Genomic DNA, 25,012 nt, shown 5'->3' on the forward strand with positions numbered 1-25,012 from the left:
TTCTTCAGGCCTTTGACTCAACCTAGCCAAATCTGCCATAGATACTTCTGGTTCTGATTGGAAGAATTGGGCATGAAATGCCTCTTCCATTTGTTGCCAATTTTGAATGGAGCCAGGTGTAAGGTTGATGTACCATACAAATGCTCCTCCCGTTAGGGAATTTGGAAATAATCTCAGTTTCATATAATCATGGTTAGTGAATTCACCGCATTGAGCAGCAAATCTAGCAATATGTTCTATCGTTGATTGATTTCCAGTCCCATAAAAAAGGGTAAAATCTGGTATCCTGAATCCCCTTGGGTATTCATGTACCCTATCTACCCATTCTGGGTATGGTTTTCTGTATATAGGAGTCTGGACCCCCCGAGCCATTGGTCCACATATCTCCCTAACAATATCAACAATCTGGTCTCTAGGGACCATATTTTGTGCCTGCTGAACCACTACTGGAGGAGCAAACACAGGATTTGGTGGATAAACTTGTGCTTGTGGTCCTCTTGGTCCATAAGGTGGTAAATTTGGGGCTGGTTGTCCTTGCGGTGCAGGTTGCTGTTGAGGGTATGGGTAACCTCTTTGAGCATGACCTGCGAAAGGACCTGCAACAGGTGCTGGGACAGGTGTCGTGTCTCTACCATTTGTAGGAAAACCCTCCAACCCCCCGGGTGTAAATTCGAATAAGGGATTGGTGTACCCTCTTGTGCCAGGTATGGCTTCGAACATAGGATTTGTAACCATTCTTACACCAATTTCTTGTACTTGGCCAGATCCACCAACTTGTGTGGCTTCATTATTAAGTGCTGAGGTATTTTGGCCTGCTATAGGCCTTGAAATGGGTTCATACCAAGACTGAGGTGATGGTCTTTCAAAGTTTTGGGTACTAGTTTGACCATTAACTTGCATAGGCTGTTTTTCTCTAGCCAATCTTTGCTGGGGGACATTTACAACTTCCTCCGTTTGTCTTGTGTTTGTTGGTTGGTGGTTATTCATTCGATCCAAAAAGGATGTTGCCCACCTTTCCATTGTGTTCATTAGTTGTTGTCCCATGGCATTCACTAAACCATCCCATGGATTTGTTGGCATAGTGGACGGTCCAATTCCTTGGTTTTGTCCAATAATATGAACATATGGTTCTTGTCCAGAAGTACTGGTCTGCTCGACCATGGGTTCTGACAATATAGGAGTTTCCACAGGATGTGTTACCACATTATCCTCTGGATTTGGTATTTCTACCTCTCCTTCCACGCCTTCTTCGAAGCGTTCATTTTCTCCTTGTCGTCTTCTTCTAGCCATTTTTAATTAGGTCCCACTGGGCGTGCCAAAAATATATGTTGGCTTTTTGGCTTTTCGAAGGGTATTTTTGTGAATGTGAGCGTGCCAGCAAGGATCAATCAGTCCTTACAGAAATTATAATTGCCAACCAATTATCAGACGATTGTGTTTTAGTTCTTTTCAGCCTCAATGAAGAGGACTTTTACTGGTGGCTTGACTTAGGAGAAATTAAGAGAAATAACAGTAATATGAAGAACAATTGAAGTATTTCATAAAAATGAACACTTACAACGGTCCGAACTCAGCCTCGGAGAGGTTTACAACAGCAGTCTACTTGAATCTACTTGAAGCTACTCCTATGAATCGAAGTGCAGTGCGAGTATTTAAAGTGCAGATATTTAAAGAACAGGTATTTAAGGACTGGAAATGTAAATGACTGGAAAGAAAATATATGAAGTAAATGACTGGTTTGTATGGTCTGAGTCCGTCCTTCTTTCTGGGGGCTACCCTGCTATTTATACTCGTCAGTGATGACCTTCGAACTGCACTTCGAACTGTCGAACTGCTCCTCCATGATCGCTGGTCATGCTTCCTTACAAGTAGCTCCATTACGCCATTACTGGCAGTTGAGCTTCCCTTTTGTACTTAGATTTGAATATGAGTAACCGTTTGAAGACACGTCATCTTGCATCCCGTTTATTTGATCTAGTGTTACTCGGATCATGTGAGGACCAATGTTTATTGTCACGTGTACGATCAGGATTAAAGGCTTGAATAACCTTCCTTTATTATCCTTACTATGCCACGTGTCGAACTGTAACTGGCTTTTACAAAATATGTAGCCAACATTACTCCAGCTACCGGAATATCTATACTTCAGGCGAACTGACGCTTCGCGATATAGCTTTGTCATTGGCTAATGGACAAAATCTGGCTACTGGAAGCAGTGATGATATGTGTGCAGCATGTGGATCTGGAGGGGATCTAATTATTTGTGATGGATGCCCTCGGGCTTTTCATGCAGGTGGGTATTTCCCTTGAATGTACTCTCTCTGTTCTTGTTGTGATTGATGTTCATATTGTGTGGTTCTCATCTCTACGTTATACAGAAGACATTTAATTTATTTCTTATTTGGTGTTCTAAGAATTACATTCCACCATTGAAGTGACTACTGCGCACTAAAAGTAGAATAAGATAACTTATGTAGATACTAGAACAGTTGATAAAAAAAACTGTAGTGTAGATATGTCATGGTTTGGTTGTGTGTTCATTGTAATTCATTAAGGGATACATTTTCTCAATTCATGTCAACTTTTTAAGCTAGTATTTTTTTGGTTTCATTTTGTCTAATGGGCCCATTTGGTAACACTTATGAGTCAGTTTTTTTTAGCTTATTTGCTTAAAAAAAGTTGACTAATGTTGTTTGGTTGCAATTTTAAATTATAACTTATTTGATTTTTTCAGCTTATTTGACAAAAAAAAGTGAGATTTTCTTAAGTTACAATTTGACTTTGTAGTTTTTTTTTAAAAAAAATAATTTTCAAAACCATTAAATATGTATGGACAGAAGAGCCTCGTATCTTTTTTTTTTACTGGTATAAAAAAAATTTTGAGGGCATTTGGGATATTTGCACAATAAAAAAACTACGTGACAACTTATTTAGCCACTAACCTCAACTTTTTTCACATATTATTAAGATCTGCACTAAACAAAATGACAACTTGTTTTAATTATTTTGAGCTAATAATTTGAAATGCTATATACATAAAAGCTAACTCTTGTAAGTAATACCAAGCTTGCCCAATGTGCTTTTTAGGGAATCATATAATGGTGGTGAAAGTGAAACACAATTTGTTAGAAGCGGTCTTGAAGTATTTATAGATGACTTTCTTCTTCTTGGTTCGTTATTGATCGGTTATTTTAATACTCAATTGAAATATTGCAAGGTAAGGCCATTTTACAACCTTTACATTACAATTTGAAAGCGTTAAATGACAAGCCCTATTGTCACGACCCCAAACCGCCCCTAGTAGTTTGGTGGCGTGATGGCCAGTAATCCGAGATTACCGAAGGCCAACTTTCAAAAGTTTAATACAATTAGAGTATAATAAACGGGGCTCACAAATGCGGAAACAATAAATCAAAATGCCAGTGGTCCATAAGAGCAGTGCATAGATCAAATGAAATGGCATACATCTCTACAACTTGAATACAACAAAGCAAGATACGTATTACATCTTGATCAAAAGGCTTCTCGAGCCGACATATACAAAATACAGTGAATACAAGCCAAGAAGCATGATTTTCAAGATTTGCCGACGTGAATACAAAACAAAGCCGACCAAAAATCAAGGATCCAAAACAGTCTTTCAAAAACACATCTAGGCGTCGCCACCGTCCTGCTCATCACCTACATATATATAGAGAGGGGTGAGCTTGGATACTCAGTGAATGGTACAAGTAATAAAGGTTTTGCATGAATATAGCTTAAGTCTTTTCCAAACAAAATATGCCAAAACCTTACGGATATTAGACGAGATCCTTTCCAAGCAAAACACATCAAAACTTTATCAAAACAAGGGATGAACCGTATTCATCTATCAAAGTCTTACAAGTCTCGAGGGATGCTTACTGACATCGGCAAAACACAAATCAAGATTTCCGAACAAACAAGTCCACGCGGTAAACCGTCAGTGGCAAAACAAGGACTGCACGATCCGTAATCGATTAGTCAAAAGTACTGCGAAAGTTTATAGTCCTCCAGCACAAGGGACTTGTGTTACTTAAGCCCGTAGCTCACTTTAACACATTAGTCTTGTGTTACTTAGGCCCGTAGCCCGCTTTAACACGATAGTCTTTCCAAGAAGGACCGTATCCTTTTATACTCAGTGCTGTGAAAGTTTAGAGTCCTCCAGCACAAGGGACTTCTCAAGAATGACATCAAAACAAGGCTTATACTTCAAAACAGGGCTATTCATTCATGCTTAACAAATACTTTCGTCAAAACAAAGCAAAGCAAGATTTATCAAAACAGTATAACATAGCTTTATTAAAAGCACCACTCACATAGATCTCCTCAGGTGTAGGCTCAAAGCAAAGATCAAGGACCTACAATCACATGGCAATCACATTCTCAAAACAAGCTTTATATGCATGCAAATGATCTCGGCATTCTCACCAAATCCACGTCAATAACAAAGCAAAACATGCTGGGAGTTTAAACACTGCTCCCGTCTCATGAAAACACACTGGGTACCAACCAGGTCTTTGCCGAGGTCCTACACCTCCTTGTCGAGGTGTGGTCCCGATGGCCTCATTCAAAAACAAAGTCGGGAAAACCTGGGTTTCCCTTTGAAGAACATGAAGAACATGATGAACATGATCATGAGGAAAAATGAATGCAAGATCACAACTTGTTACAAAAATCTGAGATTTCATGCCATGAGTTCAAAACATGGACCTGGGTACCCATACAAGAAGGTCATGCAAGAACAAACACAAAAACATGGTTCTGGTTCCAAACTTTCGGATCAAAACGAGACTTTTCTTCAAGAACACATGAATACTATTTTCCTCTTCCAAAACCAACTTCAAATCGATGCATAACATGCAAAACAGACCCGATCATGCAATGCAGCTAGATGATCAATAACAACAACCAGAGTAGATCAAGATTCTAACCTCAAAACTCGAATCCAACGGTTCAAACCTCAAAGATCAAGCTTGGAAGATTTATTCTCACTCAAGAACTTCTCCTCCTCTCTCTAGAGTTTCTCTCTCTAAAGGCAAAGATTTGAGATAAAAATGATTTGTTTCTAGGTCTGCCGGCTGTCTTAACCTTCAGCTCGGACATGTGGCGCTATCGGGTTGGTTTAACTCAAAAGGTGATTGATTGATAAGACAAGTCTATGACAAAGCGTATGCAGCAAGCTAAGGCAAGACACATCGGCAAGTAATGACATCGGCTAAAGTCAAAGCTTCGGCAACTGGGTAACAAAGACATCGGCTAGGGAGGACGACACTTGACTAAGCTGTGCCACACCTTGGCCGGGGTGTGCCACACCTCGGTCTAGGCCATACCTGCCCAAGGACAAGGATCACTAAGTGCAAAACATCTCGGCAAACAAAGCCCGAGGTGAAGATGGGGGCTGATCAAGTGGTTCCAAAATAGTTCTAAACACAAAGGTTCAGAGGTGAACTAAGCTCAAGATGACCTCGGCTACACACCAAGCAAGGAACAAAATCATGCAAGCAACACTTAAACAAAACAAGGCAAGGCAAAACTTGCAAAACAACATAACAAGACAAGATCATGCATGAATGTATGCAAGTATGATAAGAGTAAGGTGAGGGTTGCTACAGTCTACCCCCCTTAAAGAAGTTTGGTCCCCAAACTTAAATTACCTTGCTCTATAAACAACTCTGGATAACGGATTCTCACATCCTCTTCCTTTTCCCACGTGGCTTCTGTGCCGTAATGCTCCTTCCATTCGACCTTTACCATTGGTATCGATTTGTTTCTCAACTGTCTCATTTACCTGTCAATAATCCTCATTGGTTTCTCCTCGTAGCCCAAATCCTCATTAACCGTAATCCCAGAATGATCAATTATATGTAGTGGATCTCGGATGTACCTCCTCAACATCGAAACATGAAACACATTGTGGACTTGGCTTAAATCTGGCGGCAAAGCAAGTCTGTAGGCAACGGGGTTAATTCTCTCAAGAATTTCAAACGGTCCAATATATCGGGGTGCTAATTTACCTTTCTTCCCAAATCTTGAAACTCTTGTCATCAGCGAGATCCTAAAAAATACATGATCCCCAACCTCGAATTCTAGCTCCCTTCTCCTCTGGTCGGCATAACTCTTCTGTCGACTTTGCGCGGTTCTAATCCTCTGCTGAATGAGCTTAATCTTTTCGGTCGTTCTTTGAACTAACTCGGGGCCAATCAAAGCTGTATCTCCCACCTCGGTCCAACATATCGGCGACCTGCACTCTCTTCCATACAAGGCTTCGTACGGCGCCATTCTAATGCTGGCTTGATAACTGTTGTTGTATGCGAATTCTACTAATGGTAGATGCGATTCCCAACTTCCCTTGAAATCCAATACACACATTCTGAGCATATCCTCAAGTGTCTGAATGGTTCTTTCCGTTTGCCCATCAGTCTGGGGGTGGAAAGCTGTGCTAAACCTCAACTCAGTCCCCAAGGCTCCTTGCAGGCTCTACCAAAATCTAGAAACGAATTTCGAATCTCGGTCTGATACAATGGACATTGACACACCGTGAAGTCTAATAATCTCATTCATATACAGTTCGGCAAGTCGGTCGGCATTAAACATAGTTTTAATTGGCAAGAAGTGTGCTGACTTAGTTAACCTGTCAACGATAACCCAAATTGAATCCATACCTCTTTGCGTCCTCGGCAAACCCACCACAAAATCCATGGAGATGTGTTCCCATTTCCACTCAGGAATCGGCAAAGGTTGAAGAAGTCCTACCGGTCTTTGATGTTCTGCTTTCACTTGTTGACAATGCAGACATTGGGACACGAATTCGGCTATTTCTCTTTTCACATTTGGCCACCAGAAGGTCCGCTTCACATCTTGATACATCTTGGTGCTCCCTGGATGAACAGCAAACTTGGAACCATGAGCTTCCTGCAAAATTCTCCTTTTCAACTCGGGATGTCGGCCACGCATAACCTTCCTTCAAACTTGAGCACTTGATTTTCGATGGTATACCCTGATCTCGGCTTTGTGACAATCTCCTCGGCTATTTTCTTGAAGAATTTATCCTCCATCTGTCTTGTCTTTACCTCATCAACAATAGTTGGCTCCACTGCTATCATGGTCAAACACGCCAAATTTCCATCTGATTTTCTGCTCAAAGCGTCGGCCACGCTGTTAGCTTTACTTGGGTGATATTGAATTTGCATATCATAGTCCTTCAACAGCTCAAGCCACCTTCTCTACCTCAAATTCAATTCCTTCTGAGTGAACAGGTACTTTAAACTCTTATGATCTGTAAAAACCTGACAAGAAGCTCCATACAAATAGTGACGCCAAATCTTTAAAGCAAATACCACGGCCGCTAATTCTAAGTCATGGGTAAGATAGTTCTTCTCATGGGGTTTCAACTGACGAGATGCATAAGCTATGACCTTACCCCCTTGCATTAACACACAACCCAAGCCCTTATGTGATACGTCACTATAAATGTGAAATTCTTCATTACCTGATGGAAGTACGAGTACTGGTGCTGTAACTAACCTCGTCTTCAGTTCTTGGAAAGCTGACTCCCGATCTTTAGTCCATTCATACAGTGTTCCCTTCTTAGTCAATTGCGTCAATGGAATTGCAATCCTTGAGAAATCCTTCACAAACTTCTTGTAATATCCTGCCAAACCCAGAAAACTACGAATCTCGGACACATTAGTCGGCCTCGGCCAATTTACTACGGCTTCAATTTTGCTAGGATCAACCGAGATACCTTCTTCATTAATCACATGACCCAAGAATGAGATAGTAGGAAGCCAAAATTCACACTTGTTAAACTTAGCATACAATTTCCGGTCTCTCAAAATCTGTAAGGCAAGTCTCAAATGATTTTCATGTTCAGCTTTACTCTTGGAATAGATCAATATATCATCAATGAAGACAACTACAAACTCATCTAAATATGGCTTGAAGACTCTGTTCATTAAATCCATAAATGCAGCTGGGGCATTGGTCACCCCAAAAGGCATTACTAAAAACTCGTAGTGGCCATATCTTGTCCGAAAAGCAGTCTTCTCAACATCTTCGGCTTTAACTTTAAGCTGGTGGTAACCAGACCTAAGGTCAATCTTAGAAAAGACTCGTGCTCCTTGTAATTGGTCAAGCAAATGGTCAATCCTAGGTAATGGGTACTTGTTCTTGATAGTGACCTTGTTAAGTTCTCTATAATCGATACAAAGACGGAGTGTGCCATCTTTTTTTTTTCTTAACAAATAAAACAGGTGCTCCCCATGGTGATGTGCTCGGCCTAATAAATCCCTTATCTAACAGTTCTTGTAATTGCAGTTTCAATTCCCTAAGTTCAGCTGGGGCCATCCTGTAGGGTGTTTTGGAGATCGGCTGTGTTCCCGGCATGATATCAACAGTAAACTCTATCTCTCTATCGGCTAAGTGGCCAGGCAATTCGTTTGGGAAGACGTCGGGGAATTCACTAGCAACTGGGATGTTGGCTAAATTAACATTTTCATTCTGATCGCTCAGTATACTACACAAGTAGCCTCGACACCCTTTCTGAATTAACTTATAGGCTTTAATGGACAAAATCAAGTAAGGTGGGGGCACTATCCCTTTACCCTGGAAAATAACCTCGGCTAGGTTTGAGGGTTTCAGTGTGACACTTTTCGAAACACAATTAATAGAAGCATGATTCGCGGCTAACCAATCCATTCCCAGTATAACGTCAAAATGAGTTATGTCCAGAGGCATTAAATCTACTAGCAATTCAACATTCTCTATCACAACAACACATGCTCTATAAATGGACGCAACAATCATAGATCTCCCAGATGGAGTAGACACGGATAATACATAATCAAGGGGCTCTAGTTCTCTATTAATTTTCTCGGCAAACTTAGCAGATACAAACGAATGCGTAGAACCCGAATCAATCAACACATAGGCATTTTGGGAGCAAATTAGGAGTATACCTGACACCACTGTCTTAGCATTTTGAGTGTCCCCTGGCACTAGTGCAAATACTCTGCCCTGTCTCATCTGCCCTTTTCCAACATTACCCTTCTGAACGGAACCCAAGGTATTCTCACATTTCTTGTTGTTATCAGCCTTTGTCTTAGGGCAATCTTTCACATAATGACCCATTTCGCCACATTCATAACAAGCTCTAGACGTCCGACGACAGACCCCGAAATGTTTCTTTCCACAATCCGAACACGTCGGTTTAGCATTACCTTCCTGCCTTAGGTTACCAGCACTGCCCATGTTCGTCTTCTTCTTGGTGCCTAGCTGTGCTCGGCGATTGTCATAGTTTTGTCTCTTCCGCTGGCTCTCCCCCGAGCTCTAGTATCGATTTAGGTTAGCTTAAGCCAGAATGGCTTTGTCCAACACTTCGGCATAAGTCAGCATATTATGCAAGTTAACCCGGTCTTGAATCGGTCCGCGAAGCCCACTCTCGAACATTCTGGCCTTCATGTATTCATCATTGGCCATGTGAGGTGCAAACCTCGCCAACTCAGTAAAAACGTGGTCGTATTCTGCCACTGTTCGGTTGCCTTGCGTCAAAGTCTGGAATTCGGTAGCCTTGCGGTTTCGAACACTTAGGGGAAAGTGTTTGTTGTAGAACAACTCTAAGAATCGGGTCCAGCTCAGATCTGGATTGCTTTCTCGAACCATCATCCACCATCTGCGAGCGTCATCATCTAAGGTGAATGCTGCCAACGTCACCTTCTGAGTGTCGGTGCTAGGAAAGATCTCGAACAACTTTTCCATTTCCAAAACCTGCGCCTCAGCCTTCATTGGCTCTATACCCCCAGAGAATCTCGATGGTTTCATTTTCTTGAACTCCCTGATCAAAGATATTGGCCATCCCCATATAAGGCTGGCTGTGGAGGAACTTGCGGCACTGGAGGAGGTGGAGGCGGAACTACATTTCGGCCGTTGGTCTGCTCGGCCTGAGTCGACGTAGCACTAGCGTACTGCTGTCTTGTTTGCCTCAACTCGCGGGCCAAACCTTCCACTAATCTTTCCAATCTGTCCAATCTGTCTTCGGGCTGATCCCGACCAAGTGGAGGTCTACCTCTTCTCATGATGCTATGAGCATGTAAAGTGTGACTTTAAACAAATAAGCAAATAACCACGTAGGCAAGTAACAAATAGGTTGTCAAGACAATGCACACCTCTTTCAAATAGCAAACACCATGATGCAATCCTAACATCTTTCTAAGGGAAATCCTATGCTCTTTAGGACTCAAAGTGTGTGAATAACGTATACTGAGGAACTTGTGCTCTGATACCATTCTGTCACGACCCCAAACCGCCCCTAGTAGTTTGGTGCCGTGATGGCCAGTAATCCAAGATTACCGAAGGCCAACTTTCAAAAGTTTAACACAATCAGAGTATAATAAACGGGGCTCACAAATGCGGAAGCAATAAATCAAAATGCCAGTGGTCCATAAGAGCAGTGCATAGATCAAATGTAATGGCATACATCTCTACAACTTGAATACAACAAAGCAAGATACGTATTACATCTTGATCAAAAGGCTTCTCGAGCCGACATATACAAAATACAGTGAATACAAGCCAAGAAGCATGATTTTCAAGATTCGCCAACGTGAATACAAAACAAAGCCGACCAAAAATCAAGGATCCAAAACAGTCTTTCAAAAACACATCTAGGCGTCACCGCCGTCCTGCTCATCACCTACATATATATAGAGAGGGGTGAGCTTGGATACTCAGTGAATGGTACAAGTAATAAAGGTTTTGCATGAATATAGCCGAAGTCTTTTCCAAACAAAATATGCCAAAACCTTACGGATATTAGCCGAGATCCTTTCCAAGCAAAACACATCAAAACTTTATCAAAACAAGGGATGAACCGTATTTATCTATCAAAGTCTTACAAGTCTCGAGGGATGCTTACTGACATCGGCAAAACACAAATCAAGCTTTCCGAACAAACAAGTCCACGCGGTAAACCGTCAGTGGCAAAACAAGGATTGCACGATCCGTAATCGATTAGTCAAAAGTACTGCGAAAGTTTATAGTCCTCCAGCACAAGGGACTTGTGTTACTTAAGCCCGTAGCTCTTTTTAACACGATGGTCTTGTGTTACTTAGGCCCGTAGCCCGCTTTAACACGGTAGTCTTGTGTTACTTACGCCCGTAGCCCGCTTTAACACGATAGTCTTTCCAAGAAGGACCGTATCCTTTTATACTTAGTGCTGCGAAAGTTTAGAGTCCTCCAGCACAAGGGACTTCTCAAGAATGACATCAAAACAAGGCTTATACTTCAAAACAGGGCTATTCATTCATGCTTAACAAATACTTTCGTCAAAACAAAGCAAAGCAAGATTTATCAAAACAGTATAACATAGCTTTATTAAAAGCACCACTCACATAGATCTCCTCGGGTGTAGGCTCAAAGCAAAGATCAAGGACCTACAATCACATGGCAATCACATTCTCAAAACAAGCTTTATATGCATGCAAATGATCTCGGCATTCTCACCAAATCCACGTCAATAACAAAGGAAAACATGCTGGGAGTTTAAACACTGCTCCCGTCTCATGAAAACACACTGGGTACCAACCAGGTCTTTGCCGAGGTCTTACACCTCCTTGCCGAGGTGTGGTCCCGATGGCCTCATTCAAAAACAAAGTCGGGAAAACCTGGGTTTCCCTTTGAAGAACATGAAGAACATGATGAACATGATCATGAGGAAAAATGAATGCAAGATCACAACTTGTTACAAAAATCTGAGATTTCATGCCATGAGTTCAAAACATGGACCTGGGTACCCATACAAGAAGGTCATGCAAGAACAAACACAAAAACATGGTTCTGGTTCCAAACTTTCGGATCAAAACGAGACTTTTCTTCAAGAACACATGAATACTATTTTCCTCTTCCAAAACCAACTTCAAATCGATGCATGACATGCAAAACAGACCCGATCATGCAATGCAGCTAGATGATGAATAACAACAACCAGAGTAGATCAAGATTCTAACCTCAAAACTCGAATCCAACGGTTCAAACCTCGAAGATCAAGCTTGGAAGATCTATTCTCACTCAAGAACTTCTCCTCCTCTCTCTAGAGCTTCTCTCTCTAAAGGCAAAGATTTGAGACAAAAATGATTTGTTTCTAGGTCTGCCGGCTGTCTTAACCTTCAGCTCGGACATGTGGCGCTATCGGGTTGGTTCAACTCAAAAGGTGATTGATTGATAAGACAAGTCTATGACAAAGCGTATGTAGCAAGCTAAGGCAACACACATCAGCAAGTAATGACATCGGCTAAAGTCAAAGCTTCGGCAACTAGGTAACAAAGACATCAGCTAGGGAGGACGACACTTGACTAAGCTATGCCACACCTTGGCCGGGGTGTGCCACACCTCGGTCTAGGCCATACCTGCCCAAGGACAAGGATCACTAAGTGCAAAACATCTCGGCAAACAAAGCCCGAGGTGAAGATGTTGCTGACCAGGTGGTTCCAAAACAGTTCTAAACACAAAGGTTCAAAGGTGAACTAAGCTCAAGATGACCTCGGCTACACGCCAAGCAAGGAACAAAATCATGCAAGCAACACTTAAACAAAACAAGGCAAGACAAAACTTGCAAAACAGCATAACAAGACAAGATCATGCATGAATGTATGCAAGTATGACAAGAGTAAGGTGAGGGTTGCTACACCTACACTCAAATAAGCTAGTATATTTAAGCGTATCTAACTTATGTTTAACCTGATATACATTTTCATTGTTTTTCTTCTGTTATATAAATACTTATCAATTTTTTTTTGCTCTTCCTTTTTCCCACTGTCTTGTGGCTTCTTTCAGTTTGTTTGGATTTACAGTGTGCACCTAAAGGTGACTGGCACTGCCCATATTGTAGAGATAAAGTTGGTTTTGGACGAAAATCTGCTGGAGAGTCCTCAAATACGGGAAGACATATTATAATTCGGTTGACACGAGTTGTTAAGGCCCTAAAAATTGAAATAGGTGGTTGCGTTGTTTGCAGGTTGGTTAAGTGTAGTCATTCAATAAAATTTTGGTTAAAGTTCTCTTATAATGAAGAAATTAATTACTTCTTCTATGGATTTTATACATTGCTCTAATCCTGAGAACCCAAATAGCAGTTTTATGTATGATGGGCTCTTTCAAGAGTGTTGATCAAAAGGTCACGATCTTATATTTTCCTTGAGGTTCATTGATTTGTTAAATATATACACATTTAATTATTAGTATAGTTCCATGTTTATCAGGGTCAGATTGTTGTGTCAGTGCTGTCTAAATGGGTTTTTATCTCATGTCAGCTCCTTTTAATTGTTATCTCTTTATTTATAGTCTCATTTATGGTTTTGAACTCACAAGAAGTTTGGGTTGGTGCAGGCCAGCTATTTTTTATTTTTTATTTTTTAATCTTTTCTCCAATCCGGGAGCTTCGTCATCCCAGTCTGTGCAGCAGTCTTTTGCTCCGAGAGGTGAGCAGGTAGACCAGGGGCCTACGGGGCGCGTGTATGCTATTACCGCGCAGGATTTAGTACCGGCTCCATCAGTAGTGAGAGGTACTTTTCTGTTTTGCAACTCAGTTGCTAGTGTGTTGATAGACACGGGTGCATCTCATTCTTTTGTATCTGCTGCATTTGCATCGGTTTTGGAATTGGAGTTAGCACAGTTAGCATCTCCTATTTGTGTAGTATCGCCTTTGGGTGGTGAGTTGATCCTGAAACAGGGTGTTAGAGGATGTGATATAGAGGTCGCCGACTATAGGCTTCCTTTTCCGTTTGTTGTCATGCCCATGAAGGGTTTTGATGTTATTTTGGGTATGGACTAGCTATCGTCATACCGGGCTATTATTGATTGCTACCGCCAGAAGGTCACGTTATGTACCTTGAGCGGGGAGTGGTTCCATTTCTTGGGAGACCGGGTTGGTAGTGTTTTGCCACCGGGGTATGATTCGCGAGGGCGAAGTGAGCTTAGTAGTTTACTTGCTAGCTTTGAGAGTGGTGAGAGTGGTGAGACCCAGGTTGTATTGCCGAGGGTGGTCTGTGAGTATTCGGATGTTTTTTCCGAAGATCTTGTTAGTTTGCCACCTCACCGAGAGATAAAGTTCTCTATTGATTTAGTGCCTGGCACGACGCCGATTTCTATGGCACCTTACCGTTTTGCTCCAGCAGAGTTGGTTGAGTTGAAAGTTCAGCTCCAGGAATTGCTAGATAAGGGCTTTGTTCGCCCTAGTGTTTCACCGTGGGGAGCACCGGCACTCTTTGTTAAAAAGAAAGATGGTGCCTTGAGATTGTGTATTGACTACCGGAAGTTGAATCGGGCTACGGTTAAGAATAAGTATCCTATGCCCCGTATAGATGATTTGTTTGACCAATTGAAGGGTTCCCGTTGTTTCTCTAAGATAGACTTGAGATCGGGTTACCACCAGTTGAGGGTCAGGGAAGAGGATATTCCGAAAACGGCATTCTGAACGCGGTATGGCCATTATGAGTTTCTGGTGATGCCATTTGGGCTTACCAATGCACCGGCAGTCTTTATGGACTTGATGAACCGGGTTTTCCGGGAGTTCTTAGACCGATTTGTGGTCGTCTTCGTGGACGACATTCTTATCTATTCGTCTTCCGAGGAGGAGCACGAGGAACACTTGAGAGTGGTGCTTGAGTTACTTAGAGCCCATAGGCTGTATGCCAAGTTTGGGAAGTGTGAGTTCTGGCTGAGGGAAGTCAAATTCTTAGGCCACGTGGTATCCGGGGAAGGGGTGTCTGTTGATACATCCAAGGTTGAGGCAGTGCAGGATTGGGCACAGCCTAAGAGTGTGTTTGAGATCCGCAGTTTTCTGGGATTAGCTGGGTATTACCGTCGGTTTGTGAAAGATTTCTCCAGGTTAGCGTCACCGTTGACTAGACTGACTCGGAAGGGAGTCAAGTTTGTATGGAGTGAGACTTGTGAAAAGTCATTTCAGGAGTTGAAAGTTAGATTGACCACCGCTCCGGTGTTGATTATTCCGGCGAGAGGGTTGGGTTATGCGGTTTATTGTGATGCCTCACGAGAGGGTTTGGGTTGTGTGTTGATGCAAGAGGGAAAAGTGGTAGCTTATGGCTCACGTCTGTTGAAAATACACGAGAAGAATTACCCCACACACGACCTAGAGTTAGCAGCAGTGATTTTTGCCTTGAAAATCTGGAGGCACTACCTTTATGGTGAGAGGTTCGAGGTATTCTCGGATCATAAGAGTTTGAAGTATCTGTTTACACAGAGAGGCTTGAATTTGAGGCAGAGGAGGTGGATGGAGTTCATCGAGGATTATGATTTTGAGTTGCATTATCATCCGGGAAAGGCCAATGTTGTGGCCGATGCCCTCAGTAGGAAGACCATTAGTGATGTTGCTAGTATAGCCATCCGGGAATGGGAGATGTTGGGAGCACTTGGTGAGTTTGATTTGCTTCTGGGCGAATCTGTTGAGGCTGCGGCCTTGTTTTCTGTTGTTGCGCAGCCTACACTTGTGATTAGAGTGCTAGAGGCACAGAGAGGTAACCTTGAGGTAGAATCCCTCCGAGAGAAGATCTCCAGTGGGAAAGTTGAGAAGGGTTTGACGGTGTATCCCGACTTGAGTGTGAGATACCGAGACCGTTTGTTTGTACCGGAGTCTTGCAGAGAGGAAGTACTCCGAGAGTTTCATCATTCGCGCCTTGCGGTGCATCCGGGAGGTACTAAGATGTATCAGGATTTGGGTCGCCAGTTTTGGTGGCGGGGTATGAAGAGAGATGTGGCTGTTTTCGTATCGAAGTGCCTTACTTGCCAGCAAGTGAAGGCCGAGCATGCCAGCGGGTTTGTTGCAACCCTTGCCTATTGCCGAGTGGAAGTGGGAGCATGTCACTATGGACTTCGTTGCAGGTCTTCCGAAGACTCAACGGGGTAGTGATGCTATTTGGGTGGTTGTAGACCGGTTGACTAAGTCGGCACACTTTATTCCTATGCGCGTGAGAGATTCGGTAGATCATCTTGCCGACTTGTATATTCGGGACGTAGTGAGATTGCACGGGGTCCCAGTGACGATCATCTCAGATAGAGATCCTCGTTTTACTGCTAGGTTGTGGCAGAGTTTGCAGAGTGCCTTGGGCACTAAGTTGACCTTTAGTACGGCTTATCATCCTCAGACTGACGGGCAGTCCGAGCGTACTATTCAGATCCTTGAGGATATGCTTCGGGGTTGTGTCCTGGACTTCAGTGGGACGTGGGAGAGGCACTTGCCCTTGGTAGAGTTTGCCTACAACAATAGTTTTCAGTCTAGCATCGGTATGGCACCGTTTGAGGCTTTGTATGGCCGACCGTGTAGGTCTCCAGTGTGTTGGGCCGAGGTGGGTGATGCACCTTTGTTGGGTCCAGAGTTGGTTAGGGAGACGACGGAGAAAGTTGAGCTTATCCGTAGGAGGCTTGTTACAGCCCAGAGTCGACAAAAGAGTTATGCCGACCGTAGGAGGAGGCCTTTGGCGTTTGAGGTAGGTGATTATGTCTTTCTGAAGATATCACCTAGACGGGGCTTGATGAGATTTGGGAAGAGTGGGAAGTTATCCCCTCGGTTTATTGGTCCTTTTGAGATCCTTGAGAGGATTGGTGAGGTTGCTTATCGGTTAGCCTTACCACCGCAGTTGTCCGGAGTGCATGACGTGTTTCATGTGAGTATGCTTCGGAAGTATGAGCCAGATCCATCATATGTGTTGTATTGGACTGATTTAGAGGTAGATGAGGATGCCTCGTATGAGGAGAGACCGGTTCGGGTCTTGGATAGGCGGGATCAGGTCCTTCGTGGCAAGACCATTCCTTTGGTGAAAGTCTTGTGGAAACATCACGGAGTGGAGGAAGCCACTTGGGAACGTGAGTTGGGAGTCCGTGAGAAATATCCGGACTTGTTTGTTGATGTGTGATCTTGTATTTAAATTTTACATTTTGTTGAACTTAAGAGCTTTTAAATATGTCTTAAGTTGTGAAACATTGAAAATGTTTTGATTATTGGAACTATATTTTAAGAACTTGCCTCATATGGAAGTTGAATGTAACACTATATATGTTGAATATATTGTTGAAATTGGAAAGATAGTGCATAATGTTGATGCATGTTGAAAATACATATGTTGTTTACATATTGTGATATGTCTCTTGTTAAAGGGATGGGATGACCGGTAATGGGTCGAATTGTTGAATGTTAAATTGTAACATTGTCTAAAATGAAGGAAAACTTGTTTTGAAAACTTGTGCTTAATTTCGGGGGCGAAATTCTTTAAGGGGGGGAGGTTATAGCGATCCCGGGTTTACCCTTGTTATACCGTGATCCGGACATGTGTCCGTGGATGTTGGTAGTTGTTTATTATTTTGTTTACATCCTTTTACTTCGTATTTGAGTTATAGGATGTGTTGGGCGGATTTGTTTCAGGTTGGTTGAGTTTAGAAACCAAAACTAGTTGCCCAGATTTTTGGTCTGTACGCTCGAGCGGAGGTGTTGGCGCTCGAGCGGAGATTACACCCATTCAGTATTTTCCTGTGCAGCGTTGTACGCTCGAGCGTGGTATTGGCCGCTCGAGCGGGGTTGTCTGAGTGCCGCTCGAGCGTAGGGTTGGGAGCTCGAGCGGAGGCCTGGTTCTGCAAAAGTGCTGGGCGAGTGCATTCTGCGCTCGAGCGGGCGGTTGGCCGCTCGAGCGGAATTCTGTGAGTGGCCGCTCGAGCGGGGTGTTTTACGCTCGAGCGGAGACCTGGGTTAAAGTCCCGAATTTGTGACTCTTCAAATCACTTTTTCACTTTCTCTTCTCTCTCTTACTTTTCCAAAATCACCATTGTTGAGCCTCTCACTCTAGACTCTACCTTCTCTCTAGGTTTTGATCTAGTAGGAGTGATTTACTCACCTTTGGCCTTTACAAAAAAAGTTGTTGATCGTCGAGGGCTTCATTTTAATATGAAAATCTCGGGTTTTGGAGCACGTTGGGTTTTGTCGTCTTCTCCTTTGGGACTCCGAATTTGAGGTAGGGATATCCTACTCCTCTCTATGGGTTTTGTCTTTAAATTTTGGTATTTTGAGATGTTGGGCTTGGTTTGGTAATTTTGTGAAAGTTTGGGGCTTTTGTGTAATTTTACAAAAGTTGGGGTTTTATTCATAATAAACCTAGATGCATGTTTGGCATGGAGAAATGGAATTGATGTTGAATCATTGATGAAAATGGGACCTAAGGGTTGAAATGGTAATTATGGAAAATGGCCTAATTACATTGTTTAATTAATTGAGATAATTAATTGTGAGAAATGAGGAATGAAATGTTGATTGAATATCCATTTGTGCATTTATTTTCTGTTTAGAAATAACTGCTTTGGGCTATCGGTGGAGGATAGTCGTGATTGTTGTAGACAATGCATGATGATTAGGTAAACTGAAACTAATCAATGAAATATGTCATGGAACTTGACGGTTGATAGAATACATTATTTGTATGTATTGGGTGATTGTATATAGAACCATTGTGTTTGTATACGTTATGTGTAGAGGAGGAGATAGGGGATGTACTCCGCGGTTTAGGGGAAGATAGGGGATGTACCTCTAAACCGGATAGGTATTGGGAGGAGATAGGGGATGAACTCCGTAGACACAGCTCATATGCTTGTCTAGAGAAGTGAAGATAGAGCTCATATGCTTATCTTTGTGAAGTGTGGATACAGCTTATATGCTTATCTGTGAATGTGGGATATTGTTGTTATACATATCTGTTGTGAAGTGTGGATACAGCTTATATGCTTATCTGTGAATGTGGGATATTGTTGTTATACATATCTGTTGAGAATGTGGATATAGCTTGTATGCTTATCTGAATGTGAGATATAGTTTTTATACATATCTGTGGAAATGTTAATAGAGCTAGCATGCTTATCTGTTGAAAAAAGGGAAAATGAAAGGTAACTTAGACTCATAAGTTGTAAGACATAAATATGTGATTTATGTGATTGTATCAGTGTTGACCATCTATCAATTGCTAATATTTTAGTCATTGTCCATGGTTGGTTTAGTGTATTTCTACTGGGCTGTGGCTCACCCTATATGGGAATATCATTTTCAGGTGCAGGAAGCATGCCACCTCCAAGGACATAGCTGGAGGCTAGTGGCGGACATACTTTTGTCGCTTAACTTTTGATGTATTACATGTAACTTCAAGCCTAGGGCTTATTGTGTAAACGAGTTAGTACTCTTTTGTTGTAACCAAGTGTTAACTTGGAAAGCTGTAAGCCCGTAGGGCATTTTGTTACGATGTTGACATGTAATACTTATGTAATGAAATTCTAATGAATGAAAGAATGTGGTTAGTTTATATGTAAATGTATGTCTTATTTGATGGGTTTATTGTTGTTATTTTGAGGGCGTTACAGTTTAACAGTAAAAGTCCAAAAAATTTATACCAATATAGAAATTTCATGCTATACACAGCATCAAATTGTGTCACTTTCAAAATTATTCGCTATTATTTCATTAACCCATATGCTTATTTATTCCCTCCAGAAAATTAATTATCCCAATTCTCTCCATCTATGCCCTTTCATTAAGTCATGTCCACTTCTGTGTTGTTAGTAAGACTAATTTTGTTTGTTATCTTTACAAGGCTCACGATTTCAGTGTTGAAAATTTTGATGAACGAACAATTATGCTTTGTGACCAAGTAGGGCTTGCATTTTCCCTTGTATATTTTACCATATGTGTGTTCTTTTTAATTATCTAAATCTAACTGTTTATTGTTGTTTAGTGTGAGAAGGAGTACCATGTTGGCTGCTTGCGTGACAGTGGCCTTTGTGATTTAAAAGTAAGTTTCAAAATCTTTGTAATGCTTTCAACATGTATTTATTTAGCGACTCAGTATAGTTTCTCATATTTGGTGCAGGAACTGCCCAGGGATAAGTGGTTTTGTTGTGATGACTGCAATAGGATCCATGTGGCACTACAAAATTTAGTTTTAGTTGGTGCGGAGATGATTCCAGCTTCAGTGTCATATGCAATACACAGAAAACATGTTGAGAAAGGATTTACAAATGGAGTTTCAAATGATGTTCAATGGTGGATTTTAAGTGGGAAAAGTCGCTATCCAGAACATTTGCCAATACTGTCTAGGGCTGCTACAATTTTTCGAGTAAGTTTTTGCTGCTACCATGTAGAATAGCAAAATGTGATTTTTAAAATTTGTAAAAGCCTGTCTAATTTTGTTCTTATCTATTCTAGTGCTACTTCTCGGTTACTTCTCTTTAGCAACATAATGTAATATTATGTACTAGAAGAAACAGATCTAGGGGCTAGGACCTCTTCGGGGCATTTGGTTAATATTGATTCTCTATGCTATATCTTAAATGTATCTTTGTCCAAAAATGGTTTTGATTTTGACTCTTTTTTCTTTTGTTGTATAGTCCTTCTGACAGCAGTTGTATAAAGATACTCCTTTTTGTTATGTTATACTTTCTTTTATTACTTGGGGGGTTAAATCTATTTGTATGTCTCATCTTTGGCAGGAATGTTTTGATCCTATTGTTGCAACTTCTGGTTGTGATCTTATACCTGTTATGGTCTATGGGTGTGTTATCATTGTACATTGTGCTTAAGTAGCTCTTCATCTGAAGGGTATCTACCAAAACTTATGCCATATGGAAGAAATTTAAGAGCTTTCTGAGGAAAATTTCATCATTTCCCTCTATTAATGAATTGGTGTGAAATGAAGTTATTTTGTAGGTTGTCCACAAATACTTGTGACTACATTAATCAAGAATACATTATTAAAAAGAATGCATTTTGCAGGAGGAAAATATGAATTTTGCTTACAAACGAACCTCTATTTTATGTCCTAGAATTGTTCAACTTACATTATGTGCTTTTCAAAGATTGACCATAAGGTTCAATTAGGAGAAAAGGATTGGATTTATTTAATGAAATTTGAGAACGGAAAAACAAGGAGAAAAAGGGCGCTATGTAAGTAGATTGTTTGCTTCACTAGTTAAATTTTCCTGACTTCTTATTGATCTTTATGTTTTTGGTTAATCTACTAAACCTGTTTAAAATTCCCTTTGTTGTACTTAATGCAGGAGAAATATATCTGGGCAAGAATTTGGTGGAATGTACTGTGTCGTTTTAATCGTAAAGTAAGTTGCTTCACATTAAAGTTGTTTCTGCATGTTTTATTAATTTACTTTACATTCTCATTTTCATTTTTGTTAATGGTTGTTAGTAGTTTTATATTCTTATTATTTTTTAATCATTGGATTCCAAAATGTCATGCACAGGTCAGTTGTTGTATCGGCTGGTCTTCTGAGGATTTTTGGACGTGAGGTTGCTGAGCTTCCTCTAGTGGCTACAAGTAGAGAGAATCAAGGAAAAGTAAGTTTTTCTTTTGTTTTTTAATTTTCTTTATTTATTGATTTTTTTCCCTTCTTTGCAGCCGGAGTTATTCCTTCCTTTTTTTTTGTTGATGATTTTTTTTATCTGTAGGGATATTTCCAAGCATTGTTTTCATGTATCGATATTCTATTGTATTCCCTGAATGTTGAAAATCTGGTACTCCCTGTTGCTGAGGAAGCTGAATCAATCTGGACGAAAAAATTAGGTTTCAGAAAGATGAGTGATGAAAGGGTAATGCTCTTCTACAACTTAATTAATGGCTCAATTTTTTTTTTCTCCCATGTTTTTACCTTAAACTTATAGAATCTCCAGTCCGCAGGGGATTGAAAAAAAAAAAAATTGAAAATGCAATGGGAATGCATTCTATGCTACACTCGGTATTTGGCACCGCATATTAGTTACTTTTGTCAGTGCATTGACCAGAGGTGTGTAGCCAGAACTTTTCGTTGCCATTTTATAATTGGGCAAGGGAAGAACATAGATTTTGTGGTTTTAGATGATATGGGTTAGTTATCAAAGTGATCAATAAATCACATTTTGTTAATTACCAAATCTTGTCTTTCCCGATCGGGCATTTTTTGAGGTTCTTTCTTTACAGTGTCAACCTTAAAATACATTTGCTTCAATTTTGAGTTAATGCGCAACTCTACAGTTTTGTATGCCTCAGAAGGAGGTACATAACATGTATGCAGTGGCGGAGCCATAGTGGGTCTAGGGAGGTCATGTGCCCCCTTCCAACTCCGGGTTTTGGAATAATTTTTTTTTTTGCAAACATAAAAAAATATTTTAAATAAAAGATTATAAAATATTATTTAGAGTAAAATATTAATGACATTTTAAAAATTATGAGAATAATAATGGTTGCTTTTTTTTTATTGAAAATAAAGATATTACGATAAGTCATATTATTAGCTATGAAAATTTCAATACAATGGCGATATCTATCATTATTGACATTCAATTATAATTAATTTCAATGAAGATATGAAATTCATTGAATTGTTAGTTACATTTGACATTTGGGGTTCATCGTCTATGTGTTTCTTTACTATTGATTGGTGATATCATATGTCAATGATGATGTGGTATTACTATTATATTGAATTTTTACTGAAATTTGTATAAAAAATTACTTTATTATTATATAATTTATTTTAAAACTTATATCCATGATTCTTTTTTTTTTTTTATATTGTCCATGATATACTAGTTACAAATAATATATATATATATATATATTTATTTATTTTTCTTGAAGTCAATCATAAAAATTTATGTAAAATATTTTTGTAAAAATTTTCAATGTTATAATTAATAAGTGCTCCCTCTGATTTAATTTCTTGGCTCCGCCACTGCATGTATGCCATGAGATAGGATTGAAACAACTACATATTTATACAAGTGAAGATGTTACTATAAATTCTTTCTTTTTTCTTTTAAGAAGGAAGAAAAATTTTTTACATTTCCACTCTGAAAAAGGGTGTTGGCAAAATGGGTACTTTCATGGTTTAATTGGTCATCGACTTTGGTACTATTTGTGTCCCATGTTTATGTTCACAGCCAGTGCTTCAGTACTAACTGATATAAACATGTCTGAGCAGTTATTGAAGTATACGAGGAACCTCCAGCTGATGATTTTTAAGGGGACATCAATGTTAGAAAAGAAGGTGCAGCAGATAGCAGATTAGTGACGCGCGGTTAAAGGTGTAGGAATTAGGGATTATTTTGTTCATTCTTGGTTGCTTATGTAATATTGCTGCTATTTTCTTTTGTTAGCATACCAGTGATCTGATTGAGAATTGTTTTTGTTTTCATGTATGAATAGGAAAGGAGGTGTGTCACAAAGCAGCCATGCATGCTGACCTTTTAATATGCATGCATGCTGTTGTTTCTTTCTTTTCTTAAATCTTTTATCCCTACATTTTGTCTTCGGGTATGCAAACAGTTTAAGATGAAAAAATACTCTTTTAGAGTGTGCATTGCAGGAAGATATTTTTGTTAGGGTGAATTTCAAAGAAGTGGAGAGTAGAAAAAAATAATTTCAAAGTGATGAAGGTACAAGATAGACTTGCACAATCTAATGCATAAAAATCAGATTCCATCACTTCGAAATTATTTTTCTACTCCATTTTTTTATTTTATACTCCTTTTTTGTTACAGTATGTACCTGGACATAGAACAATGAAACTCTTTAGGCTGTGTTTGAATTTTGGATTTATGGAAGTAATTGCTCAGTTCTCTCTCTCACTCTCTCTCTCCCCTACACCCCTCCACAAACTGCAGTTTGCTAATATGTTTTGCTTAGTTTGGCTGTTCTAGGTTTAGTTTGGTAGACAAACAAACCTGTCATCTAGATTTGTTTTTAGGGGAGGTTGTCAATGTCAAGGGAATGTTTGTAGAGCAAAGATGCATCGAATATTAAAACTCTAGCGGCAGGCCATTGGCTGTCACATGGAGAAATTGTGTGTGGAGTTGAGCAAGGTGACACGGTGCATGTCTGAAAATTGTAAGGACTAGTGATTCATTGCTTCTTGTGTATGACAGTGAGACCTTGTAGTATGAATTCAAATTTGTTTTTGTTTAATGAATTGGGGTCAAATATATACCACAGTAACAGTGAATCGAAATTTGCCTATCATATGGCCTTTGTTGAGAAGAGATTTTTGTTATGGCTTTGTTTGGATTGAAAACAAAATTTTCACAGTTTGGTCTAAGCTTTGTATGGTGAGTATAATGCAGAACCTTTCAGCATCTAGAACTTCCTAAAAACATGTGGTATATGGTGATAATCAGCCCAATAATAATATTAATTGAAAATTAGAAATGTCATGTACACAAGGGGGGAAAAAAATTAGAAAAGTTTTCAAAATTAGTTGTATGATAATTCTGTTTTATTGTGTTGTTTTGGGCTATAAAATCATGTGATTAGACTATGTATCTAGTCAATTCTTAATTTCATTTTCGGATATAAAAATGGATCTTTAAAAAAATTTATATTGATGTATTATTTTTTATCCGTTCATTTTCAGCCGAAATACCAACTAGCTCATGGGTGGAACTGAATCAATAAATTTTGAATCCATAATTGATTTTACTATGTTGTTTGTTTGATATCCTATATTCTTTGTAAAATATATAAACATAAGGAGTATACCAAAAAAAAAAAAAAAAAAAAGAAACAAAAAATCACTTATATAGAATATGATTTTGGAGATTTATATCAATTCATTTTAAACTATAAGACCCAGCTTATTATTTTAAAAATGTCATGCAAATTTGTATCAGTGATTTTAAACCAAAAGACCTAACTTATTATTTTAAAAATGTCATTATCATATATTGATGCGTTTTATCTATGTCAACGACATTTTTAAAATAATAAATCAATTTAATATTGGTCTCCTTTTTCTTTTTTTTCTTTTTTTTTTTTGAAATGAATGAATTCAAATCTATGACATTATTTTGTACAAATTTTTATTTGTATATCAAAATTTTTCTTTTGTTTTTATTTTTATGAAACCAATTCTTGGCCATACTCTCTCATGCTTGTCCATCCTTTTGGTATTTTAATGGTTCTTTAGAAGT

At 39.8% G+C, this 25,012-nt stretch overlaps 1 protein-coding gene across 1 annotated transcript in view; it reads left to right on the plus strand.

Moving 5' to 3' along the window:
- LOC145821364 (uncharacterized) overlaps nucleotides 1–23,275 on the plus strand; it is a 38,431-nt gene extending 15,156 nt beyond the window's left edge. Inside the window, exons 9-15 of the mRNA XM_082917869.1 lie at nucleotides 19,794–19,850; nucleotides 19,929–20,174; nucleotides 20,548–20,609; nucleotides 21,115–21,171; nucleotides 21,313–21,406; nucleotides 21,518–21,658; nucleotides 23,029–23,275. Of these exons, the coding sequence (XP_082773995.1) occupies nucleotides 19,794–19,850; nucleotides 19,929–20,174; nucleotides 20,548–20,609; nucleotides 21,115–21,171; nucleotides 21,313–21,406; nucleotides 21,518–21,658; nucleotides 23,029–23,115 (744 nt within the window). The 3' untranslated portion in view covers nucleotides 23,116–23,275. The remainder of the gene's footprint in view (nucleotides 1–19,793; nucleotides 19,851–19,928; nucleotides 20,175–20,547; nucleotides 20,610–21,114; nucleotides 21,172–21,312; nucleotides 21,407–21,517; nucleotides 21,659–23,028) is intronic.
- The last annotated feature ends 1,737 nt before the right edge of the window (nucleotides 23,276–25,012 follow it).

The sequence above is a fragment of the Camellia sinensis genome, chromosome 3, assembly GCF_055761805.1.
Source record: "Camellia sinensis isolate YWXY chromosome 3, ASM5576180v1, whole genome shotgun sequence".
Taxonomy (NCBI): domain Eukaryota; kingdom Viridiplantae; phylum Streptophyta; class Magnoliopsida; order Ericales; family Theaceae; genus Camellia; species Camellia sinensis.